This window comes from Hakea prostrata, chromosome 10 (assembly GCF_041222555.1).
Source record: "Hakea prostrata isolate BN-2017 chromosome 10, UWA_Hpros_2, whole genome shotgun sequence".
NCBI classification, from domain to species: Eukaryota; Viridiplantae; Streptophyta; class Magnoliopsida; order Proteales; family Proteaceae; genus Hakea; species Hakea prostrata.
In genome coordinates this window covers 37,475,364-37,496,689 of record NC_142609.1, presented here as the reverse complement: position 1 = coordinate 37,496,689, position 21,326 = coordinate 37,475,364, and the positions used below count along the sequence as shown (strand labels likewise).

At 37.3% G+C, this 21,326-nt stretch overlaps 1 protein-coding gene across 1 annotated transcript in view; it reads right to left on the bottom strand.

Moving 5' to 3' along the window:
- Positions 1 to 1,809: 1,809 nt before the first annotated feature.
- The window catches only part of LOC149002751 (oligomeric golgi complex subunit), a 30,760-nt gene continuing 11,243 nt past the window's right edge, over positions 1,810 to 21,326 (bottom strand). The window contains exons 5-11 of the mRNA XM_089136337.1: positions 11,961 to 12,028; positions 6,403 to 6,526; positions 6,165 to 6,311; positions 5,820 to 6,083; positions 5,438 to 5,722; positions 2,938 to 3,090; positions 1,810 to 2,582 (exon numbers count right to left, since the gene is read on the bottom strand). Coding sequence (XP_088992463.1) covers positions 2,073 to 2,582; positions 2,938 to 3,090; positions 5,438 to 5,722; positions 5,820 to 6,083; positions 6,165 to 6,311; positions 6,403 to 6,526; positions 11,961 to 12,028 — 1,551 coding nt within the window. The 3' untranslated portion in view covers positions 1,810 to 2,072. The remainder of the gene's footprint in view (positions 2,583 to 2,937; positions 3,091 to 5,437; positions 5,723 to 5,819; positions 6,084 to 6,164; positions 6,312 to 6,402; positions 6,527 to 11,960; positions 12,029 to 21,326) is intronic.

Sequence of the window (21,326 nt, the reverse complement as noted above, 5' to 3'; positions counted from 1 at the left end):
AATTTCTAGCTTTACTATTAAATATTTTTCTAAAACCCAATGACCTTAATTAAAAAGCTATTTTAGTTTAAAATCTCAAATTATTTTCAATTATTCTATTAGTTAAAATATTAAATTACACTCATTTAATATTATTGTTAAAACCAAAAGTACCCTAATTATTTCAATAGTTAAAATCTTAAATTATCTTCAATTGATTATATTTCAAGACACTAAAATACCACTTTGTCTTTTTAATTTGGTATCTTTCTTTCATTATAAAAAAATAAAAAAAAGAAGAAGAAAAAAATGAAACTTAATTAAGAAAGTCATTTATATTTTTTGATTGAATTTTTTGCTTATTCTAAAGAAGAAAAAAAAAACCAACGGGGGTTGGTCCAAGTGGTAAGCAACTTGGTTCGCAAGCAAGGACGAAACCTTGTGGATGCAAAAATTCCATTGGAGACTCACCCACAGGGGGGGGGTGGAACCACCGGTTTATAAAACCGGGGTTGGCAAAAAAAAAAACATATAATTAAAGAACATAGGTGTATTTTGAGATTTAATAATAATATTATTGAGGAATAATTTAGGGTTTTAACTATTAAAGTAATTGAAGGTATTTTAGGTTTTAACAATAATATTAATTGAGGTTAGTATGTGATTTTAACTGCTATAGTAATTGAGGGTAATTTAAGATTAAACTAAAATTATATTTTTAACTCAGGGTAATTTGGGGAATTAAAAATATTTAACAAAAAAATATATATTTATCAAGGAAAAAATTAACCAAAGGTAGGTGTTTGATAATTTTTCCAACTAAAAGGAGAGGTAAATGATATTATCCAACTAAGATGGGGTCCAAGTGTCATTTTGTCAACTAAGATGGGAGGTAGATAATATTTACCCTTTCTTTTATTGAAGAGGTAATACCTACATCTTTTATTGAAGGGGTCATGAGTTTTAAGTCTCACAATTGTATATGTAATAGTCTATTATAAAAAGTTACCAATTTTCCCAAAAAAAAAAGTATAATCCTTTTCATTTTGATTGAATGAATCCATTCTTCAACTCAGTTCATTATTTTGGTTATAGCTCTCTTATTAGTCTTAGTCCTTCTCTCTATTCTCCCCATCTTAACCTATTGTATATTGTCAGAATATCAAAACCAGCAAGCTCTTAGTTTGTCAGGAAAGTCAGCTTCAATGCACCCATTCTATTACCAATCAAATCATAGAAGAACAAGAAAATGAAACTGAGTGCATTTAATACTAACTAGGTACTTCTCGTATTGTAGAAAGTCCAGATCTTGGAAGAAGATTATAAAGCTGCTAAAACACACAAAGAAGTGAAAAGATTGAAGAATATTGAAGAAGCATGGCAGTGGGAAGAAAGAGATCGTCAGATTAAGATGGAGACAAGGAAAGCTAAATCGTCTTATAAGGGTTCCACTAACGAAGAAGATGGACTGGTCACCAGAGATGGAAGAGAGGGTTAAAATCTAGATCAATCTCAATTGTCTTCTGGTTTTGCCCAAGTGTTGCAAAATCTGCTTATGCAGTCCGTGAAGGTTAAAGTAGAACAATTCATAACAAAAATGCCAGGGGAGAAAGGGAGATAATAGTTCATTTTAACGAGAATCAGAGTTTAAACCTTTGAGAGGGGAATAAGAATAGATAAGAGACACAGAGAGAAAATTTTCCCAAAGGTACGAAGAAAAAGAATAGATGCACGTCAAGAGATCTAGAAGAGTTCTACAGTTCCATCTATTCTATAATTCTCTGATATATGAATTGTAGTAGTTGCAAAAAGGTAATCTACCATTGGAACAACTCTACTGCTGCTCTTGAAATGTAAAACGAAGAACACAGAACGGTGAGTTAAGTAGATACTAGCAGGCAGATGAAGACTACTGAAGTGAACTGGGGCGAGGAAATTTTGATACCACTATAACAAAGAACAAGCAAAATCCCTTCTATTCCATGAATGAATTTTAACTATAAAAATGTAAATAATCATAGTTGGTTAAATAAACACAACTGCACTTTCTTGTAGCCAAACGAATAATCTTCTTAATGAGTATTTTAGTACAATCAAATACCTAAGATGGTTCTTATCTGATCCGGTGGATGCCTTGCCAAGGATTTGGGATCTGGGTAATGGTTCTTGGGATCCATGATCACCTTGTAAATGAGTTCATAAAGATCAGCCAATGACTTAACAACCCGAATGCAAGCCTCTGAACGCAGACGAGGGACCTGCATCTGCTCAAATTCTGGAAGAGAACCTTCACTACCTAACACAAGTCCAAAGAAAGCTCTCAATGACTCTGAAAGTGAAGCTGGTGATAGATCTTCCATTTCTGCTAGTGGAGGGCCATCAGTACCCTCATTGGACTGAAACTGGATGTGAGATATCTTGTTCAACAAGCCGCATCTTCTCAAAATGGCATCAACCTCTTTTTCCACAAGAACATTGACATGGTTATCAATCATTGCTTGAAGGTTCCTGACATACTCTGCAGCAACATCATGTCCTAGCAATGGTTGCTGAATGGAAGATAAGCAGTTGATCAGGAAGATTTTGGAGGGCGTTTCTCGACTCTGCAGATCCATGGAGACAAAATACCATATCAGGTGGGGAAAGAAAAATATATGATATGGGAGAACTTAGCTAATGTTGGATTTTAAGTCCTAGCAAAGACATTCCGTTAAAATTTATAAAGAGGGTAACTTAATATATATAGAACTCATCTGCCAGAACATAGGACATAAGGGTAGTCTACTTAAGGCATAATAGCACATGCATTGCATACGTCCTTGCACTAATGGAAAGTTGCCATAAGGGTAGGTATTGCATCTTTCACAGCATTTATCTCAAGAAACTTTGAGATATCCAAAAAACCTGGAGAAGAAAATCAGTTGCCATAATGGAAAGTTGGAAACAATTTTGACTAACCTGAGAAGAGATAGATGTGCTGTCAGCCAGAAATGCATCAACTGGGGAAGCAGGATCTTTGCTAAAATGTCCTGAATCAGAACTTTTTCTACTTCTCTTTGACAACAGATTTACTCCTTTTGACTTGTGTGTCTCAGCTGCTTGTTCACACATCTGCAATGATGGGAATAATTGAAAATTTTAGGTTAATCAATTCTGCAAAGCATTATCTTATCAATATTTAAGGAGGAAGACCAAGTGCTTCACCCTTTCACATGATCGACTTCAGTCTTGAAAACATCTAAGTGAATGAGTGAAATTCACCCAAATCAAGTTGAAAGATGGTCACTGGGGAACTAGTCTATTAGCAGTGTATTTAACAGTGATTGGTACACCCATAGTTATCAAGCATCGCCTAACTATCCAGACATAATTTGTAGGCCTAGGCAACTGTCACTTTATTGCAAGGAGCCTTGCATGTATTAATTGGCTTAGAAACTTGTGTTCGCTCTTATTTACACATACTGCCTTAAATGATATTAAATACAAACAAGAAAATGCCCCCTAATTTGAGTCCAATAAAATAATTAAAAAATAAAATTCCAAAAAGAAAAAAAACTCAACCCCCCAGTTTAAGAACAAAAATTGGATATTAAATCTTGGATTCATTGGAAAGCTGGTTTGTGCTCTAACACAAGGATGTCTCATGGAAACAGCAACAACAAGCCTTGTCCCAACTAAATGGGATTGGCTAAATGGACTATAACCTTCCAACCAACTCTATTTGAGGTAATACTAGATACAAGGCCTAAGCTATGCATATCCTCTCTCACCACTCCTCTTAAGGTTATCTTCAGTTTGCCCCTAGTTCTTCTAAGTCCTTCCATTTGGATTAAATCACTTCTCCGTACAAGGGTATTTATAGGCCTTTGTTGAAAGTGGTCATGCCACTTCAAATTTCTAAGAGATGAACATGTTTATGTGCTATTATTGCTATGGTAGTATGATAAATTTATTATTATTCCTTTTTTAAATGAATCTTTTGCATTGGTATGATTTTTTTAGTATTTATTTAGCATATAAGTAGAATTATATAATTTTTAATATGTTAATGTAAAATGGTTATATTAAGAAAACTAGATCGTGTTGTATGTGATGACAACCCTTTCCCAAACCACCATATCAAAAATGCACTTAGGGAGGCTTTTAAAACACCTTGGTTGCCTTACTATGTCGATAACCAAGGTTAGACCAAATTAAATGGAAGAAGCAAAATTTAAAAAGTTAGGAATCAAAGAGAGGGTTGGAAAACATTATCCTTTGGAGAATTGAAAAGTCTGACTGTTGCAGAATATAAGTTGTCAGTCCAAGCACATAAACCTCAAGAAACCCATGTTTGAGCAGCAGGCTTAAGCCTCAACGTCAAGAACTTCATTGCAATACCTACTATAGATTTCACGATTTACAGATTGACAAGACTACAAAGGCAAGCAAATGCAAATTGCAATTAAGAGGACTATTGATAACTGTTAGAAGAGATGCCTAGGGGCATGGTTCGAAAGCTCATAAGATGCGAGATCTTGTGAGATATCTCGGTTTTTCAAGATACTGAGACGAGATGCTATGCAAAATGAAGAGAACAAAAAATCTCGGCCGAGATCTCAGTTGTACCAACGTTATAAAAGAAAAAGATCTAGATCTAGTCAAGACAACATGACAATAATTAGGATAGTTCCATAAGCCGGGTACAAGAATTTGCACACACATAACAATAGTGTTGGATACGTAGGCCAGGTTTTAGTTCGTTTTCAATAAGACCATACTAAATACCAAAGGATAGCAACTATAATACCATACTAAAGAAGAGGAGTAATGGGAGTCAGAAAGTGAAGAGGAAGGAATGGAGAAGATGAAGGGGGAAAGAAAGGAATCCTGAGAAGAAACTATATTGCACGGGAAAGAAAGAAGAAATCAGAATAAGACGGGAGGGTTTTTCCTTTTCTTTCTTTCTTCTTCTTCTTCTTCCTTTTTTTTTTCTTTTTTGGTGGGAGGGGGGGGCATAGGGGAAGGTCTTGTGTGATGTACAAGCTTCAGTCAAATACATTCTATTCCACAATATGTTGATTACAAGCATATAAACAATAAATAACAAAAGAAATAGAATTGAATGAATATAAATAAATAACAATTATATCAGGACAGCTAACAATTGAAAACGAACTAAAACTTGGCCTATGTATCCAACACAAATAAAAATCTGCTTATATAATTATCCCAATAAAACAAGGAATATAGTCTCCGATATACCAAGCTAAAAATCCATATTTGGACCTGGTTCTACATCTCAGTTCCCAAATGGATTTTGGTCGGTCCAATGCTGTGCTACATTAATCTGTCATTCCAACACAAATTTTTTCCATCTGACATCATGTGTGCAACCATTCACAGTGCATAGCCGCACAAAACCCTTTGCCATGAAACAATATGCACAATAACCATAGAAAGCTGAAGAGAATAATACCTGTATAATAGGATCTAGTAAAGCAGAGAGCACCGGCTCAAATTCAGGTTTCTTTCCTGAAGCAGGAACCATCACGCTGTTGTAGGTCTCAATAATTTCCAACAACAAAGAGACTCCTTCCCTAACAGCTGCTGGAGGTGAAAGATCAACAGCAACAAGAGGGGGATACCGCAAAAGCTTGTCTCCTCGAGTCTTCAGGATGTCCAAGAAAGTTTTCTGAGCAACATCTTTGAGTGACCAAAGGGTATTACATAGAGCTGTTTCTCTTCCCAGCAAATCTGAAACCTACACATGGATATAAACTAGAGTTGAGAAACAGATTTCCCATACAATAATCATAATTAATTCTGCAAAGAATTAAGAGGGGACAATATCATCTCACAGTGTAGCTGTAGAATTCCAGTGTGTTGATTAGTTTGTATGAAACAATAAGGCTAGGTTGAGACTGCAAAACTTGTTCAACTCTCACTTTAAAAGGGCGGCAAACACCTTCAAATATTCTATCAAGAACAAATGTCAAGTCAGATTCTGTTGTTGCACCATTATTGTCAGTGCCCTTTGAGAATCGTCGTGCAGTTGGACCAGTATTAATTGCTGCATCTGGGTCAAGTAATACAAGGACAAGTTCCCTTTCTGATGCCAAGGCCTAAAAATAAAGCAAATCAGAAACATCAGCATCAGTAAAATGTTAAAATGTAGGCTAGAAACAAGAATTACTGGTCCACACCTGATGCAGCCAACCCAGCATATCACCAACATATCGCAAGGGGTCGTGAGCATGCACCTCAATTGGTCGAGGCAACCCCCCTGGCCCTCCACGTGTAAGGGCACTTATGAACCTTCTAAATAATGCATTATGCCTCATATTTGCCACCTACATCATGAAATTTTTTTATGATAAACCACCATGTGAAATTGCAAGGTCAAAAGCTGATCTAGGTAACTCTAGTTATCGACTGAATCACCTCCTCTGCAGAATACTTGAAAAGAACAGGCCTCTCTTTGAGGCACCTAACGGCTGTCTTCAAAAGCTCACTAACTTCAGGATTATCAGTGTCACCCAACCTCCTACACTCTGCCTGAACCCATCTGGAACAAGAAATCAGATAAGGAAAAGCATTGTTGGAAGATCCATCTGAACCAGAGTAACATGTTTACTGGAATGAATGTTCAAATCAAACACACATAACAAAGTTACAGAATGTCTGGCTAGCCAGTTAATATGGTTCCGATATTTGCAGATCAATATCAACAGATTAGCACCATGAACAGATAAATTCCAAAATTGAGGAGAAAAATCACCCAGCGAAATCCAATTCAGATAGATGAAGAATCCTGGTTGAGTACTCCTATTTGTGCTCAATATAGCTGTTGAGGATCTCAGCCAGATCCAGTTGGTTGAATCTTTTTATTTCAGTAAGTCCTTATAGAACTAGGAAAATTCAAAATCAGCCAATCGACAAGTCGTTTAAATGATCAGATTTCAGATTCAATACATCCAACAGCAAGTAAATCTGTCAGGGTTTTAAAATCTCATTTTGTTTCAGTGTTTCGGTAAGATCAAAATATCAATAACCCTGTAGTTTCAGTGAAATATGGTACTCCTTTCTGCCAGTTTTCAGGCCAAATTAAGGCCTGAAACTTCATGGAAACTCTATTTGAGGCTATTCATTCAATAATGATAGTACTGAAATGGTTACCCAAATTGGTGCTTTATATTCACACACTTTTTTGACAATATATGGTCAAATTTTGATGTATAATCATAGGAAAAAAATTCGAGGGAAACTCAAGTTTCAACTAGGTGAAAATGAGAAACCTAGGTGGGAAATTTTGAGGAAACTTAGGATTTTTCTGTGTAAGTTTTGACAGGTTTTAAGGAGTATTTTAGGGTGGGATTTTGCATTTAAGCTAATTAGAGTATAAGAACATATTGGCTGTATTTTGCTAAAAAAGTCAAAGTAGATATGTCATTTAATATACATAACATCAATGTAGAGTTGTCCAAGAAGTACACTATAAACTTAACTACTTAAGTACAGAACATTCAATATAAAATTTCTAGCTTCAAAACATCAAATACAAAATAACTTACAATAAAAGGAAGGTACAACTCAATGCCAAGAGGAATGCCTCGGTGGACCCATCCTATGAGCTGAGTAGTACTATGCAATATGCATGTAACATCCTCTCCTCCAACCAATGAACATAGACATCCCATGACATTTTATGCCTATGGTTGATCAAGGTAATTGACAACTATAATTTTATAAGTTTGGTCATCAACATGCCTAAGATAACCAGTTTGAGGGAATACGCAATTTGGATTAGGGAAGTCCTAATGGAGGGGGTATTTGGTGAAATATGAAAGAAACAAAAAAATTGAAAATATGGGAAAGCTACGAAACTTGGAGGAAAAAGTCCTAGGTTTCCACAAAATTTCCCAAGTTTTCACAAAATTTTCCATGTTTCCCACGAAATTTTGGAATTTTTTTCCTCATGAACCAGCTGGTCTGGCTCGGTTGAACCAATTTCGACAGGTTTCGAGGTTTCGGCATAGAAGTTATTAATATTTATTGATTACCAGACGATTGTATTTTGAAGTTTAGGAAGGTATTGATGTGATAATGCCCTTGAAACTCATATTTAATTACTTCATTATTTGTATAAATTGCTCATTATTTATTTCCTCTAATACTTGAACAATGTGTAAGTGTGTTACTATACACAGAACAAAATTCCGTCAAAACTTGCAAAATTTCCACCGAAATTTCCTTTGGTGCAGGTAGTCAAAACTCCAGATGGCCAACTCCTCCCACTGCTTTGGAATTTTTTTTTTTTAAATGATTTTCGGATTGAAAATAAATTTTGACACTGTTAAGTCATATATTGGCATAAGGCCTCCATCAAATAAAAGAATTGAAGACCAACCAGTTCATAACCTAGCGACACTGTTAAGTCATATATTGGCATAAGGCCTCCATTGGACTCATTTTCAATTTTTCATAACCTAGCGACAAGAATTTACTTTTTTAAACCCAGACATTATAAGTTATTATTTTAAACTAGGAAACTGGATCTAACTTGTGAACTGCCAAACTAGCAAATCAACTGATGATCTAACATAAAAGGAAAAAGAGAAATCCAACCAATAAAGATTGGAGGTTTTTCTTTTTCTTTTTCTTTTTAAACTTTTTTGTGTATGTTGACGTGTGTGGGCGGGGGAAGGGGGAAGGGGTGAACCAGTTTTGGATGCTCCAAAGTAATCCATAATTTTATGATCCACCACGAGATTGGAGGGTTTTTGGGGAGAAATCCAGTTTTCTTGCGGTCACCTGAGGCGTTTGGTGAATAGGAGGTTTAGAATTCCCACCTCATTTCACGCAATAATGTTTCATTTTTTTTCTTTGGCAATTGGAATAGTGCTTTATATAAACATAAGTAATGTTTCCACTGGAACACAAAATAACATCACCATAGTAAGAAAAATCCACTGAAATTTCTCGAAGGCATTGTTTGTTTGCTAGATACGGAAGGGTGGGAAAAATAAATACATGGGACCTAGATGTAGTGGAGTGGGAGAGGGGACTATAGAAAAGGAAAGAAAAGGATTTTGTGAAAAAAGTTATAACTATGGGTCCCACTTTTATCATATCCCTCAATTCCCCACAAAGTCCCACTAAATCTATAGGACTTAAAAAGGAGGTGAGGTGGGAAAAGTAACATGCCATATAAACAGAAATGCTTCCTTAATTTAAGGAAGTTTGTCTGCGCACTTTCGCACCCCATTAAACCAAACAAACCATGCTTTGGGGTTTCATGGAAAAGTTTACTTTTTCCCACCTCCTTTTTCCAACCCACTTCAAATTCAACAAACAAACGATGCCTAAGAATTTTGTAATCCTAGAGTGTAACACTTGCTTCATTTTGATATTGTTGAGAGTGGTTGTTGACTTGATGCTCAAGTTATTGAGTTTCTAATTTTAGAGATGGTGACTTGGTTCACAAGTTTTGGAAAATTTGAGTTACACACTTTCCTTTCTTGGGAAAGGTTCATTGGGGATCAAGGTTTAGGAGAATTAGAAAGTATAGTTTCTATTTTCAGCATAGTTTCTATTTTCAAGTTCTTTATAATTTCATGTACATATTATTTCCTTTTTTAGAGAGCAAGATGGCTTGCTTCTAAAGTTGTATTTTTGGATCATGAAATCTATAAATAGAGAGGTTGTAAATCCATGGGAGTATGCTAGAATCGCAGCCCATTGTTGTTGCTTCTTTATCTCTTTCTTCTTCTTTAATTTTTTGATTTTCTATTTTCTTTTCCGACCTGAAACTGCACTTCAGTAGATGATTCTGGTTTGTTACATGGTATCAGAGCATTAATTTGATTCTTGGGTTGCTCCTTTTCAATCGCCGGATTGAGAGTCGTTCAAGTTTCCGGTTTGAAGAACCGAATCTTAGTCCAATGAAGATGACAAACTATTCATTGAACTAGGATTCCCATGTAACACACACACACACACACACACTATATATATAATGTATATTTTCGTTTTTAGTTTTCTGACCTTCGATTGGAAGTTTTGAGGTTCTGCTTCAATTGAAAGTTTCTTGAAAGTTCTAGTTCTCTACAACTGATATGCGTTCTTAAGTTTGCTGCAATCTAACTTTGAGTTCTCCCGTGAGTGTTGTGACATTTGATTGAAAAAAAAGGGTTGAAGAAAAGAGGAAGAAGACAAGGGCCGTTGAAGTTGCAGATTTTCCATTCCTTTCCTGTATCTGTCATTCTCGTCTGTTTGGGAATTCCCTATACTAGATATTGGTTGTCATTAATTGTTCATGTATAATGCTACACGTGGGGGGAGATTGGAGACTCTTTCTATATCTACTCAAAATGTGTTGAAGAATATTTTGTGGTTAAGAACGTTATCCTCCTAAGATAGTATTCTACAGTAACCTATACTACCTTTTATATACTTGTGGTCTATAGTAACCTATATTACTTTTTACATACTTGTGGTCCGTAGTATCCTATAGTACCTTTTACCTACTTGTGGTCTGTAGGAACCTATGCCACCTTTTACCTACTTGGTCCGTAATAACCTATACTATCCTTTACTTACCTCCTTGGTCCACAATTACCAATATTGTTTCTTTACCTACCCACACCATTGCCTACTACTTTGCCTCCTTGCAAGAGGTTATGTGTGGACATTGTAGCTACGATATTTTTATCTCTTAGTGTGGAGATTCCTTCCTACTACTGGCATTATTTGGAAAGTGTCTTTGATGCTGCTATATTTGAGGATTTTGTTCATCTTTAATATCGTTGATTTTTCTCAGTATTGGATGGTTCGTTCTACATGAAGAGTTAAAAGTTCTTTTTAAAGTTGATTATCTCTTATGTGAAGTACTTATAGTGTTTATTGGCATCTGCTATTGCTACACGGTTCAAGACTGCTGCTGCCTTTAAAGTTTATTATTATTGTCCCAGCTGGAGTTTTCTTTGTGTATACTCCAATTTGAGGGGGAGTGTTGAGAGTGGTTAAAGCCTTGATGCTCAAGTTATTAAGTTTCTAATTTTAGAGATGGTGAATTTTATTTTATTTTTTGGATGAATTAAGATGGTGAATTGGTTTTACAAGTTTTGGAGTACATTTTCAACATAGTTTCTATTTTCAAGTTCTTTCTAATTTCATGTACTAATTATTTCCTCTTTTAGATGGCAAGAAGGCTTGCTTCTCAAGTATTTTTGGACCAAGAAGTCTACAAACAGAGAGGCTGTGATTCTAGGAGTACGCTAGAAATGCAGCCCATTGTTGTTGCTTCTTCATCTCTTTCTTCTCCTTTATTCTTCTTCTTTGATTTTCTGTTTTCTTTTCTACCCTGCACCTGCACTTCAGTAGGTGATTCTGGTTTGTTACATGTTGAAATCTTGTATTTCAACTATAATGTCAAACAATGGGCCAGGAAAGTCTAAATTGATCCATGTCCAAAGAACAATCATGGTGGTGTCACCCGCCACAATGATGTTGAAGAACTTGTCAATGCAAACTGTAGCCCCTTACTAAGACATAGAACCTTTGCTCTGATGGAACAACCCACACCATGGGACCTGAGTACACCACCAATCCCATTTCGGGAACAATCTGATCAAACCAACAATGCCTGAAGGGACAGGTTGACAGACAAGATATGATGAGCAAATTGACTATTACATGATGAGAATAATTCACATCCTGTCACATGGATTGTTGGTATACACATTTATGAGAGAAGCATCAGAGCAACAATAACAAGTAATGAGATTAACTTAAGAACGATAGTTGAATAATGATATCTACAGATCATCAATAATGAAGAAATAGTCTTTCTCGACAGACAACAGTGCATATAGATCTCAGCATCTGGACACATCTGATGTGTTCATTGTAAAGACATCCCGAGTCATGCAGTTAGATTAACAACAGGATAAGATACCAGAAACTGGGCCAGAACAGATTTACATGCTGGTAAACATTACCTACAAAGACGCTCATAGGCTCCTTCTTGGTATACAGCCATCATATCCATCAGTTCCAAACCTGCACGCTGTGGAATACTCCCAGGCAAGAAAAATAATAATTGGTCATTGTAAATTGGTTTGTACTTCTAAGAAAATTAGAAAAAGAAAAAACAATAGTTACATATGTTGAAGGAGCAATCCAAAATCTTAAGTGAACTACTGAACTATAATTCTTTTAAATTCAGATTCCAAGCTTTTAACAATAGAATTATGTTCCCTATGATTGTACAATTATAAGTTTATAACTAAAGAAACAAAGATCAATATCTGGAGAAACAGACAGCAGAAGACTCATTTTCCGCATTATTAATCACCACCTGTGGTCTCCATCCAGATAATAGGAAGCCAACAATGCCAAAGAATCTAATCTAGCTAATTAGGTAAAAATGAACACTACTTAATTTTGCTACCGCAGAAAACCTTATTTCTCTGAGAACCTTCAAACTCGTATCAAACTACTGGCTTCCTGATATATATTGAGATTTTTAAGTGACAATGGCTGCTCCCAAGGGGATAACCCCATTAAATCAATACATATGACTATGATTGGTAAAACACTTCAGGGATTCATAATGTGCTTCAAAGCCCAACAGTCCAAGCACACGGTTGGGATTCACTTGACAAAATAAGGCTAAAACAAAAATAGAATGCTGCCATCCAAATTTACACCAAGATTGTCAATTTATTTTACAGTAGAAAAATTTTAAAAGTTCTAGTCGTATGAAAAAATTAAGGTTCCTATTGGTAGTTTATTTGTTCTCTTGTCTAAACCATAGTTTGAGAATTTGCAAGATATCTCACTTTATTTTATGGTAGAAAATTGATGTAAGTTCTAGTCGTATGAAAACAAAGAAGGTTCCTACTGGTAGTTCAATTGTTCTCTTCTCCAAAGCATAGTTTGAAATTTTGCAAGATATCTCGCTTTTTTGGGAAGGTAAACTAAGATGGAGGTTGAAACCTGAAAGTGCAATATCAGAAAAAGAAAGGGACAAAACAGCTACCAAAGAATCCAACTTCAAAAAGGACCCAGTTAATTTACAAAACAACAGCACAAGGCTTGAAAAGGCGTTTTCCACCAATAACGTTTGAGTATCAAAAAATATGAAAATGACAAATGCCTTATGTTAGAAATAATAGAATATGGGAGGGAAATCATACTGGTGCTAGGTGCAACCAATGATTCCTCTTGGTGGCTGTATTGTCATTTTGTTTACTTTTCTGGTTGTTTCCTATTGCGTAATGGCTCTTCAGTCTTTGGGTCCAATCGTGTTTGGCTCATTTCATAAGCCCAAACGAAATTCGACTTATTCAAGTGTAGGATTTTAATCCTGACTTCTAACCCTGTAAGGTGGTCCGTTTATGAGAGACTGCATACTGACTACGTCAATGTTCTCCTTATCTGTTCAGTCAATGGGTCAGCAAAAGTTGATCTCAAACCAGGAAAGCAATGGGAGATTGATTGCAGCCAGGATCAAGGATGAATGAACTAAATCAATCAATCCAGGATCAAGACAATAAGGATGAATGAACTAAGTATAACAGAAATTGAACCCCCCCCCCCCCAAAAAAAAAAAAAAAAACCCTTTTCTTCTGTTTACATGGTAAATAAGTACAAAGAAAAGGTTAAGATGGGGGGATAGGGATAGGGCTATCCTAGCCTTAGCCTTGGGACTCTTACCCAAGCTATCTCAGTTGTGGAAACAAATCTCTCAGAACAAACCCTTGCAAGTAAGCAACAAATATTCCAATAAACAAGTCTTCTTTCAAGTACAACTGATGGGGCCTATTTATAGTTTGGCCAACACTTCGAAAAGTTGGAACTTCTAAATAAGAAGCTAAGCAACCAAACAAAAACTCTAAATGAACTAAACAACTAAATAGAAACATCACATAGACCTAACTGCTTTGCCCTAAGTCTGAATGATGTACTGTGTCTCTATGTTGTGCTATGTTCCGTTTCACAGGTCCCGTTACCTCCTTTGCTAGTTGCACTTCTGCACCACCACCCATGGAAAAAAATTCGATCAAAATGGTTGAAATTTCGACCGAAATGCCTACAAAATTTCAAATCGAAACAAAATACAGGTACAGGCACGAAATGTGTCATGTATCGTATCGTATCGTATCGACCGATATATCGATGGATACGAGTCGAAATTTTGGCCCAATATGAAATGACACTTGTGCAGGTTATAAAATAACTTGTTTTGAGCTCATTTTCGAGCTTTTGGTGTTTTCGACTGTTTCAAGCGATATTGCTAGGGAGATTTCGAGCCCTTTTTGAGTTTTTTTTTTATTATTTTTAATTTCTCTTCCTTTCATCCCTCTTTTCACCTAATTTCTAGAACTCCATTTTCTTCAAACACTAGATTTGCTCCTCCATTTGTGCATTTTCTCAAATCTTGCAAGGTGAATAACCAACTTCCTCATTTTTTTATTTTTGTTTCGTTTGTGTCTTTAATAAAGGAGATATTCAAAGTTGTAATAACTATAGAGGCATTAAATTGATGAGCCATACGATGAAATTATGGGAGAGAATAATTGAAACCCGTTTGAGACACTTAACTACAGTTACGGAGAACCAATTTGGGTTTATGCCGGGTAGATCTACAACGGAGGCTATTTACTTAATTAGGAAACTTATAGAAAGGTATAGAGAATGTAGGAAAGACCTTCATATGGTATTTATTGACCTAGAAAAAGCTTATGATAGAGTCCTTAGAGCATTAATTTGGCAAGTACTAGAGAAAAGAAATGTTGCAAGTAAATATGTAGATATAGTTAAGGATATGTATGATGGTTCGGTGACTAGTGTTAGAACAGTGGGGGGACAAAGTAATGAATTCCCGATAACAGTTGGGCTACATCAAGGGTCAACTTTAAGCCCATATATATTTGCACTGGTAATGGATGAACTAACCAAAGACATTCAAGATGAGGTCCCCTGGTGTATGCTTTTTGCGGATGATATTGTGTTGATTGATGAGACCCAAGTGGGGATTAATACCAAATTAGAATCATGGAGAGTAGCTTTGGAATCAAAATGCTTTAAACTTAGTAGATCGAAAATAGAATATCTAGTTTGTAACTTTAGTCATGATCGGGCAGATGATGAGGTGGTGATAATTGACGATAAAGAGATTCCTCAGAGTGATTGTTTTAGGTACCTAGATTCAATCATAAGTAAAAGAGGTGAGTTAGAGGATGAGGTTTCCCAAAGAATTAAAATAGGGTGGATGAAGTGGAGAGGTGCGTCCGGGGTCTTATGTGATCGGCGTATTCCATTAAAGCTTAAAGGAAAATTTTATAGGACCGTTGTTCAACCAGCTATGATGTACGGTGCAGAGTGTTGGGCTATTAAAAAGAATCATATAGATAAACTCAATGTAGCAAAAATGAGAATGCTAAGATGGATGAGTGGCAAAACTAGGATGGATAAGATAAGAAACGATCATATTAGAGTTGGTTTGGGAGTTGCTCCCATAAGTGATAAGCTTAGAGAAAGTCGTTTGAGGTGGCACGGCCACATTCAACGGAGACCTATAAATGCTCCCGTTAGGAGAAGTGATATAATCCATATTGAAGGAACTAGAAGAGCTAGGGGTAGACCTAAGATAACCTTAGGAGAAGTGGTGAGAAAGGATATGTATAGCTTAGGCCTTGTATCTAGCATGGTCTTGAACAGAACTGATTGGATGGCAAGAATCCATGTAGCCGACCCCATTTAGTTGGGACAAGGCTTATTGTTGTTGTTGTTGTTGTTGTGTCTTAAATCATCTTAGATTGCTTCCAAATTTATGTATGTTTACTTTAGAGTGTTGATCAATGAATTTGTAATGTCAAAATTAATTTATGATTCTTCATACTATTTTATTTTTATTTTTTCTGTTATTAAAAATTATTTAGTAAATTATGTATATTGCTACAAATGTATATGAATAGTACATGTATGAGCTTCAAATTAATGTATGTGAGAGTTGAGATACCATATTGCCGTGATGGTGTTGAATTGATTTTTTTTTCTGTTAATTATGTTATTTTACTGTATTTAATATATATTTAAATAATTATAAAAAGAAATAATTAATTTCTGTTTTAAATTTAAAAATAGCAAAGTATTAGTGGAAGTATGTATGCAATTTTTGGAGCATGTTGTGGATATTTTTAAGATAGTTAGTGTGTATTTTATATATTTTTAAATTATTTATATATTAAATATATATATATATATATATATATATATATTTATATTTAAAAATAGGAGGTTATTATAAGAAGCATGTATGTCATTTTTGGAGCATATTGTGGAGCTTTTCAAGATACTTAGTGTATCAGGCACTCTCCTTCAAGTTTCAAAGATGTCAGACATAGCTTGGCAACACAGGAAGCCACTAACAGCTGATAGAAAGAAGAGCGAGTTTAATTATTGTAAGAAACAAATACGAGGAGGTGGGGCCACTAGACTGAAGGTGCATCTAGTTGGTGGAAAGAGGGATGTAGTAGAGTGCCCAAAGGTGCCCATAGAGGTCAAGAGGGCAATGGCCTCATATATTAGTGGTGGAAAGCAAAAGAGGAAAGAGAAGAGAATAGAGGAATGAGTTCGAGGATGCATGCTTAGATGACCTTCCAGGTCCTGAGGATTATGGTATGGATGAGCCAAGAGAGTGTGACCCTAATCCAGAGGCCGATCAAATGAGGAGGGCAATGATGATGAGTAGGGAGCAATAGAGGGTTGATGACATAAGGAAGCAACAGAAGGGTATAAGTTGTGGGTCCTCTAGAGAGCAGGAGGCTCCTATCCCACGGGCCCCTACAAGGGGTCGAGCTTCGTCAGCACATCCTACAGATCTGGATCTTGAGATTCTTCACAATGATCCAGCCCTGAGGCCTAAACATAAACAAAGAAAGTTGAAGCACTTATGTGGGAGTGTGAAGGAAAAAGTGGGGATGGCTTTCTCCAAATGGGCTTATTACCATAGTATTCTAGCACATACAGCCCAGGGGCCCTACTATAGAGATATGATTGAGGAGATAGGCAAGGGCTGGGAGTGGTGTACCGGGCCCCACTCCATATGAGATATATAATATCTATTAGCCTAAGCATAAAGAGGACTTAAATGAGTATATTAAGGGATTAAAGCCCATGTGGGTCATTATGGAGTGACTGTGATGATGACTGATGGTTGGACTGGTCCCACTAGACAGTCCATCATCAATTTCACGTTGAATTGTGATGGGAGGATAGTGTTCCTCAAGTCAATAGATGCATCCGATGAGAAGAAGGATGCAAATACATTTACAAATTATTGAAGTAAGTGGTGAAGGAGGTTGGAGTGGAAAATGTGATTCAAATTATGACTAATAATGGCTCCAACTACAAGAAAGCTGGGTTGAAGATGCAAGAGAACTCCAGGTATCTAAACATATAGTATTAGTTTTCATTTGCAAAAAACTAATTACATATATTTACATTACATATAACTTTGTATTGATGCCTTGATGGATGGACAAATATAAGGTCTTTAGGACTCCATGTGCTGCTCACTGCATTGACTTAATGTTGAAGGACATCAGAAAGGTCAAGCTTGTGAAGAAGACCGTGGAGCAAGCCCAACAAGTTAGCACCTTCATCTATAACCACACCTAAGCATTAAGGATGATGAGGGACAAGTGTCAGGGTGAGTTAGTGAGGTCAGGCATAACCAGATTTGCTAATAATTAGATAGCACTACAGAGCTTTGAGAGTAGGAAGACTGGCCTTAGGAGCATGTTTGCATCAGATGAGTGGTTTAACTAGGCGGGTTCTTCATCAGTGGGAGGAAGGAGAGCACAGTTGACCATACTCGATGAGACTTTCTGGCATAATGTGAGGATAATGGTGAAGATGCTTGAGCCTGTGGTGCATATGTTGAGGATGGTAGATCAACAGAGAAAACCTACTCTACCACATATATTTGCTGCAGTAGAGAGGATGAAGCAACAAGTTGCTCAGGTCCACCCACACGGCAACAAGAGAGTCCTCCAAATCATCGAACTTAGATGGCAATCTATGTTGCAACATCCACTGCATAAGGCTGGTGAGTTGTTAAGTCTAGTATTTAATTTAATTTTCATTATGTTATCACACTATTAAGCATTAACTATTCCCTTTTATGGCATACTTTTTCTTAGACAGCATACAATTTAAATCCCAAGTACCATTACAACGACAATCTTGGGATGAGGCAAGATTTGATGGATGCCATCCAAACTGTAGTGGAGAAGTTTGAACCGGATTCATCTAAACAAGCAGTCATCCTTATGGAGGTGAGATAGTGATTTGAATCATTTGATATTCACAATTCATAGTTTTATATTAAGTCATTAACTTAGTTACTAGTTATTGTTTTTTCTCTTTATATACTAGATAAAAGCTTTTAGGGATGCCACTGGGAGCTTCGGTTGTGCTCTGTGGCCGTATCGGGACGGGAATCCGCCCTTGCGGGTAAGTTCATTCATTTATTTCATTATATATGTAATTATTATATTCTATCTTTAATTTAGTTATTTAAGTATTAAAATGACTTGGAGTCTATGTTTGTTGCAGCTGAGTGGTGGTTGCAATTTGGACGTGACTCACACCACTTGAGTGTGATTGCAAGCAAAGTGCTCTCCCCGGACATGTTCTGCCATTGGTTGTGAGCGAAACTGGAGCACCTTCAGCCTCATTCACTCGAAGAGGCACAACCGATTGGGTGTGAAGTGTCTAGAGGACCTTGTCTACATACACTATAATATGAGACTGAGAGAGGATCATATTAGACAGGGGATGAACAGAGAGAGTACCAATATCGAGTTGACCAACATATTTGAGATGGATGATGATAATAACCCAGTAGTTGATTGGATTAGGAACAGTGGAGAGCATTGCTGGATGAGGAGGGAGGTCGTCCCAGTAGACAGATTGCAGAGGAGATGGGGGCTGATGTGGAGGACTTCATGGCCTAGGAGGGAAGGGCACATGCAGAGCCCGCCCGTCCTTTCGTGCCACACCCTAGTGCATCCACCTAAAGTGAGGATTTGATTGTCTGGTCCGCCACTAAGGATGAGGTGACTCAGGCCTCCGGCAATGACGACGATGGTGGTGATGATGACGATGGCGGTGATGATGGAGGGGATAAGAAGGGTGGGTGTTGGACCTCGTGATCATGATTCAGCTAATCCTAGGGACAGACCACCACCACCACGTGAGAGTCAAGGGTGGGGAGGACGACCACCGAGATTCATAGACGTGAATCAGTTCACCCACGCGAAATAGGATTTAGACCATACTGGAACTGCATCTCGAGGCCAAAATGTTTCCTCTACATATTCGAGGAAGGGGAAGGGGAGACAGCACGGCTGTAGCACAAAGGACACACCATCATATGGGTCCTACCGTTCACCCGATGCCGCGAGCTTGATGGGATCTATGAGATCGATGAGCATTGATGATGCTATAGACTCCTCCACCTTCAGAGGATCCGGATGGCATAGGCCTGCAGAGTCCTCATATGATACTGCTGTGGAGAGTATTGGTTCTACCGAATCGACTTATGGTTATGGACCATATGGTGTCACTGTCCCTCCTGGCTATCAAATTCAAGGTCAGGCCAATCAACCACTAGTGAAGCCTTATGGTTATGGAGCAGCCTATGGAGCTTATGGTGTCCCTCCCACTGTCACCTATCGGAATCAGCCATTGGGACCTTATCAGTATGGACCTTCTCCTTCTCCTTATAGCCAAGGTGCTCTTTCATTTGTTGAGTAGATTTTCCACTCTATTCCACAGCCACAAGGCCCACCACCACCAGTTCCTTGTTTGGAGATTCACAACTTCCCACCGTTAGGAAATCTTATACATATGGATGAGGCCACGTACAGAGATGCAGTTGTTGACTACGTCCAAAACTATATGGGACGAACATCATGGGACTTGTATTGTCATTTGTATGGGGTGCAGACGAAAGAGGGAGACATTGAATAGAATAGACTTGTAAGTTGTAACATTCTCGCTTCTTCTCTTACGTACTATATACTTGGAAAGTTGGATGTTACACTTTCAGTGGTTTTTTTAGTAAACTAGTAGTTCTATAGTGTTTATTATGCTTGAAATAGGTAGTATGCAAGAATCCAAATCAATTTTAGCCCATATGCGGCTCGAAATTGAGGTTACAAGTGTGGAGAAAAAAGTGTACAGTTTCAGTCGAAATTTCTTCCTCGCTGCCACCACCTTCTCCACCAACGGTTCGACAGTTTCATTCTTGTCACCCTTGGGACAGCCCAACACCCCTTCTCCTCCACCACCCACCTTATCTGCTTCATCAGCAGATCATGAGACATTACCATTTCTGAACTCGATCTACTTATTGCCCACCAAAAAGACTGTTTGGAGCTACATAAAACACGCATTTCTAATTGTCTTATTCTGTTAGTTCCAAACTTTTCGTTCTTGCCTATCTACTGCTTCTTGACATCCTGTTCCCAAGTCAGTTGCAGAAGCACTATCTAATCATGGCTGCAGGACAGCCATGGGGGAAAAATGTGGTACTTGGAAGGATTTCAGACCTGGGATCTTGTTTTCTTACTTAAAAGGGAAGTCTGCTAGAATTCCCACTGGATTTATGGTGTCAAGGTTAACCTAGATGGCTCACTTGCTTGCTAGAAGACCTACTTGATTGCTAAAGGCTATGCTTAGGTTTCTGGTACTGACCACCACGATATTTTTCTCCTGTGGCCAAACATGCCTCTGTTTCTTTCCCTTGCTACCAGCCATAATTTGCCCTCGTACCAACTTGGTGTCCACAATGCTTCCCACAATGGTGATCCATTGGAAGAAGCATACCTACTGCACAAAATAGTTAGAAAAAACTAATTTCTTTAGCCTATATTGCAGCCAAGCAGCTTTCATTTATGGAGCATACCGAGTCAAGACTTCTCCATCAACTTTGCAAGACTTGAAATCTCTATCAAGAGCAAGGTCTGCCTTGGCTGCCAACAATATCTTAGCCACTTATCACAACTTCAATTGGGGCCTATTTGAGAGGAGGCGTCAAGAACAGCCAGGGCTTACTACTTTTCGTATAGAGCAACCTTTAGGTTTTTATAGCTCAAGAGGAGACTGGTATTGTGTGGACGTTTAAGGAAACTATATGTGGTCTGAAATAGTTTCCGCAACCATGGTTTGGTCTTCACTAAAGTAGTTCTCATGGTATGACATCTCGCTAGATCTCGCCAAGATCTCACTTTGGCGAGGTCTCAAGACAAGAACTCATGCAAGCTCCACAAAATCCCAAAACTCGACCA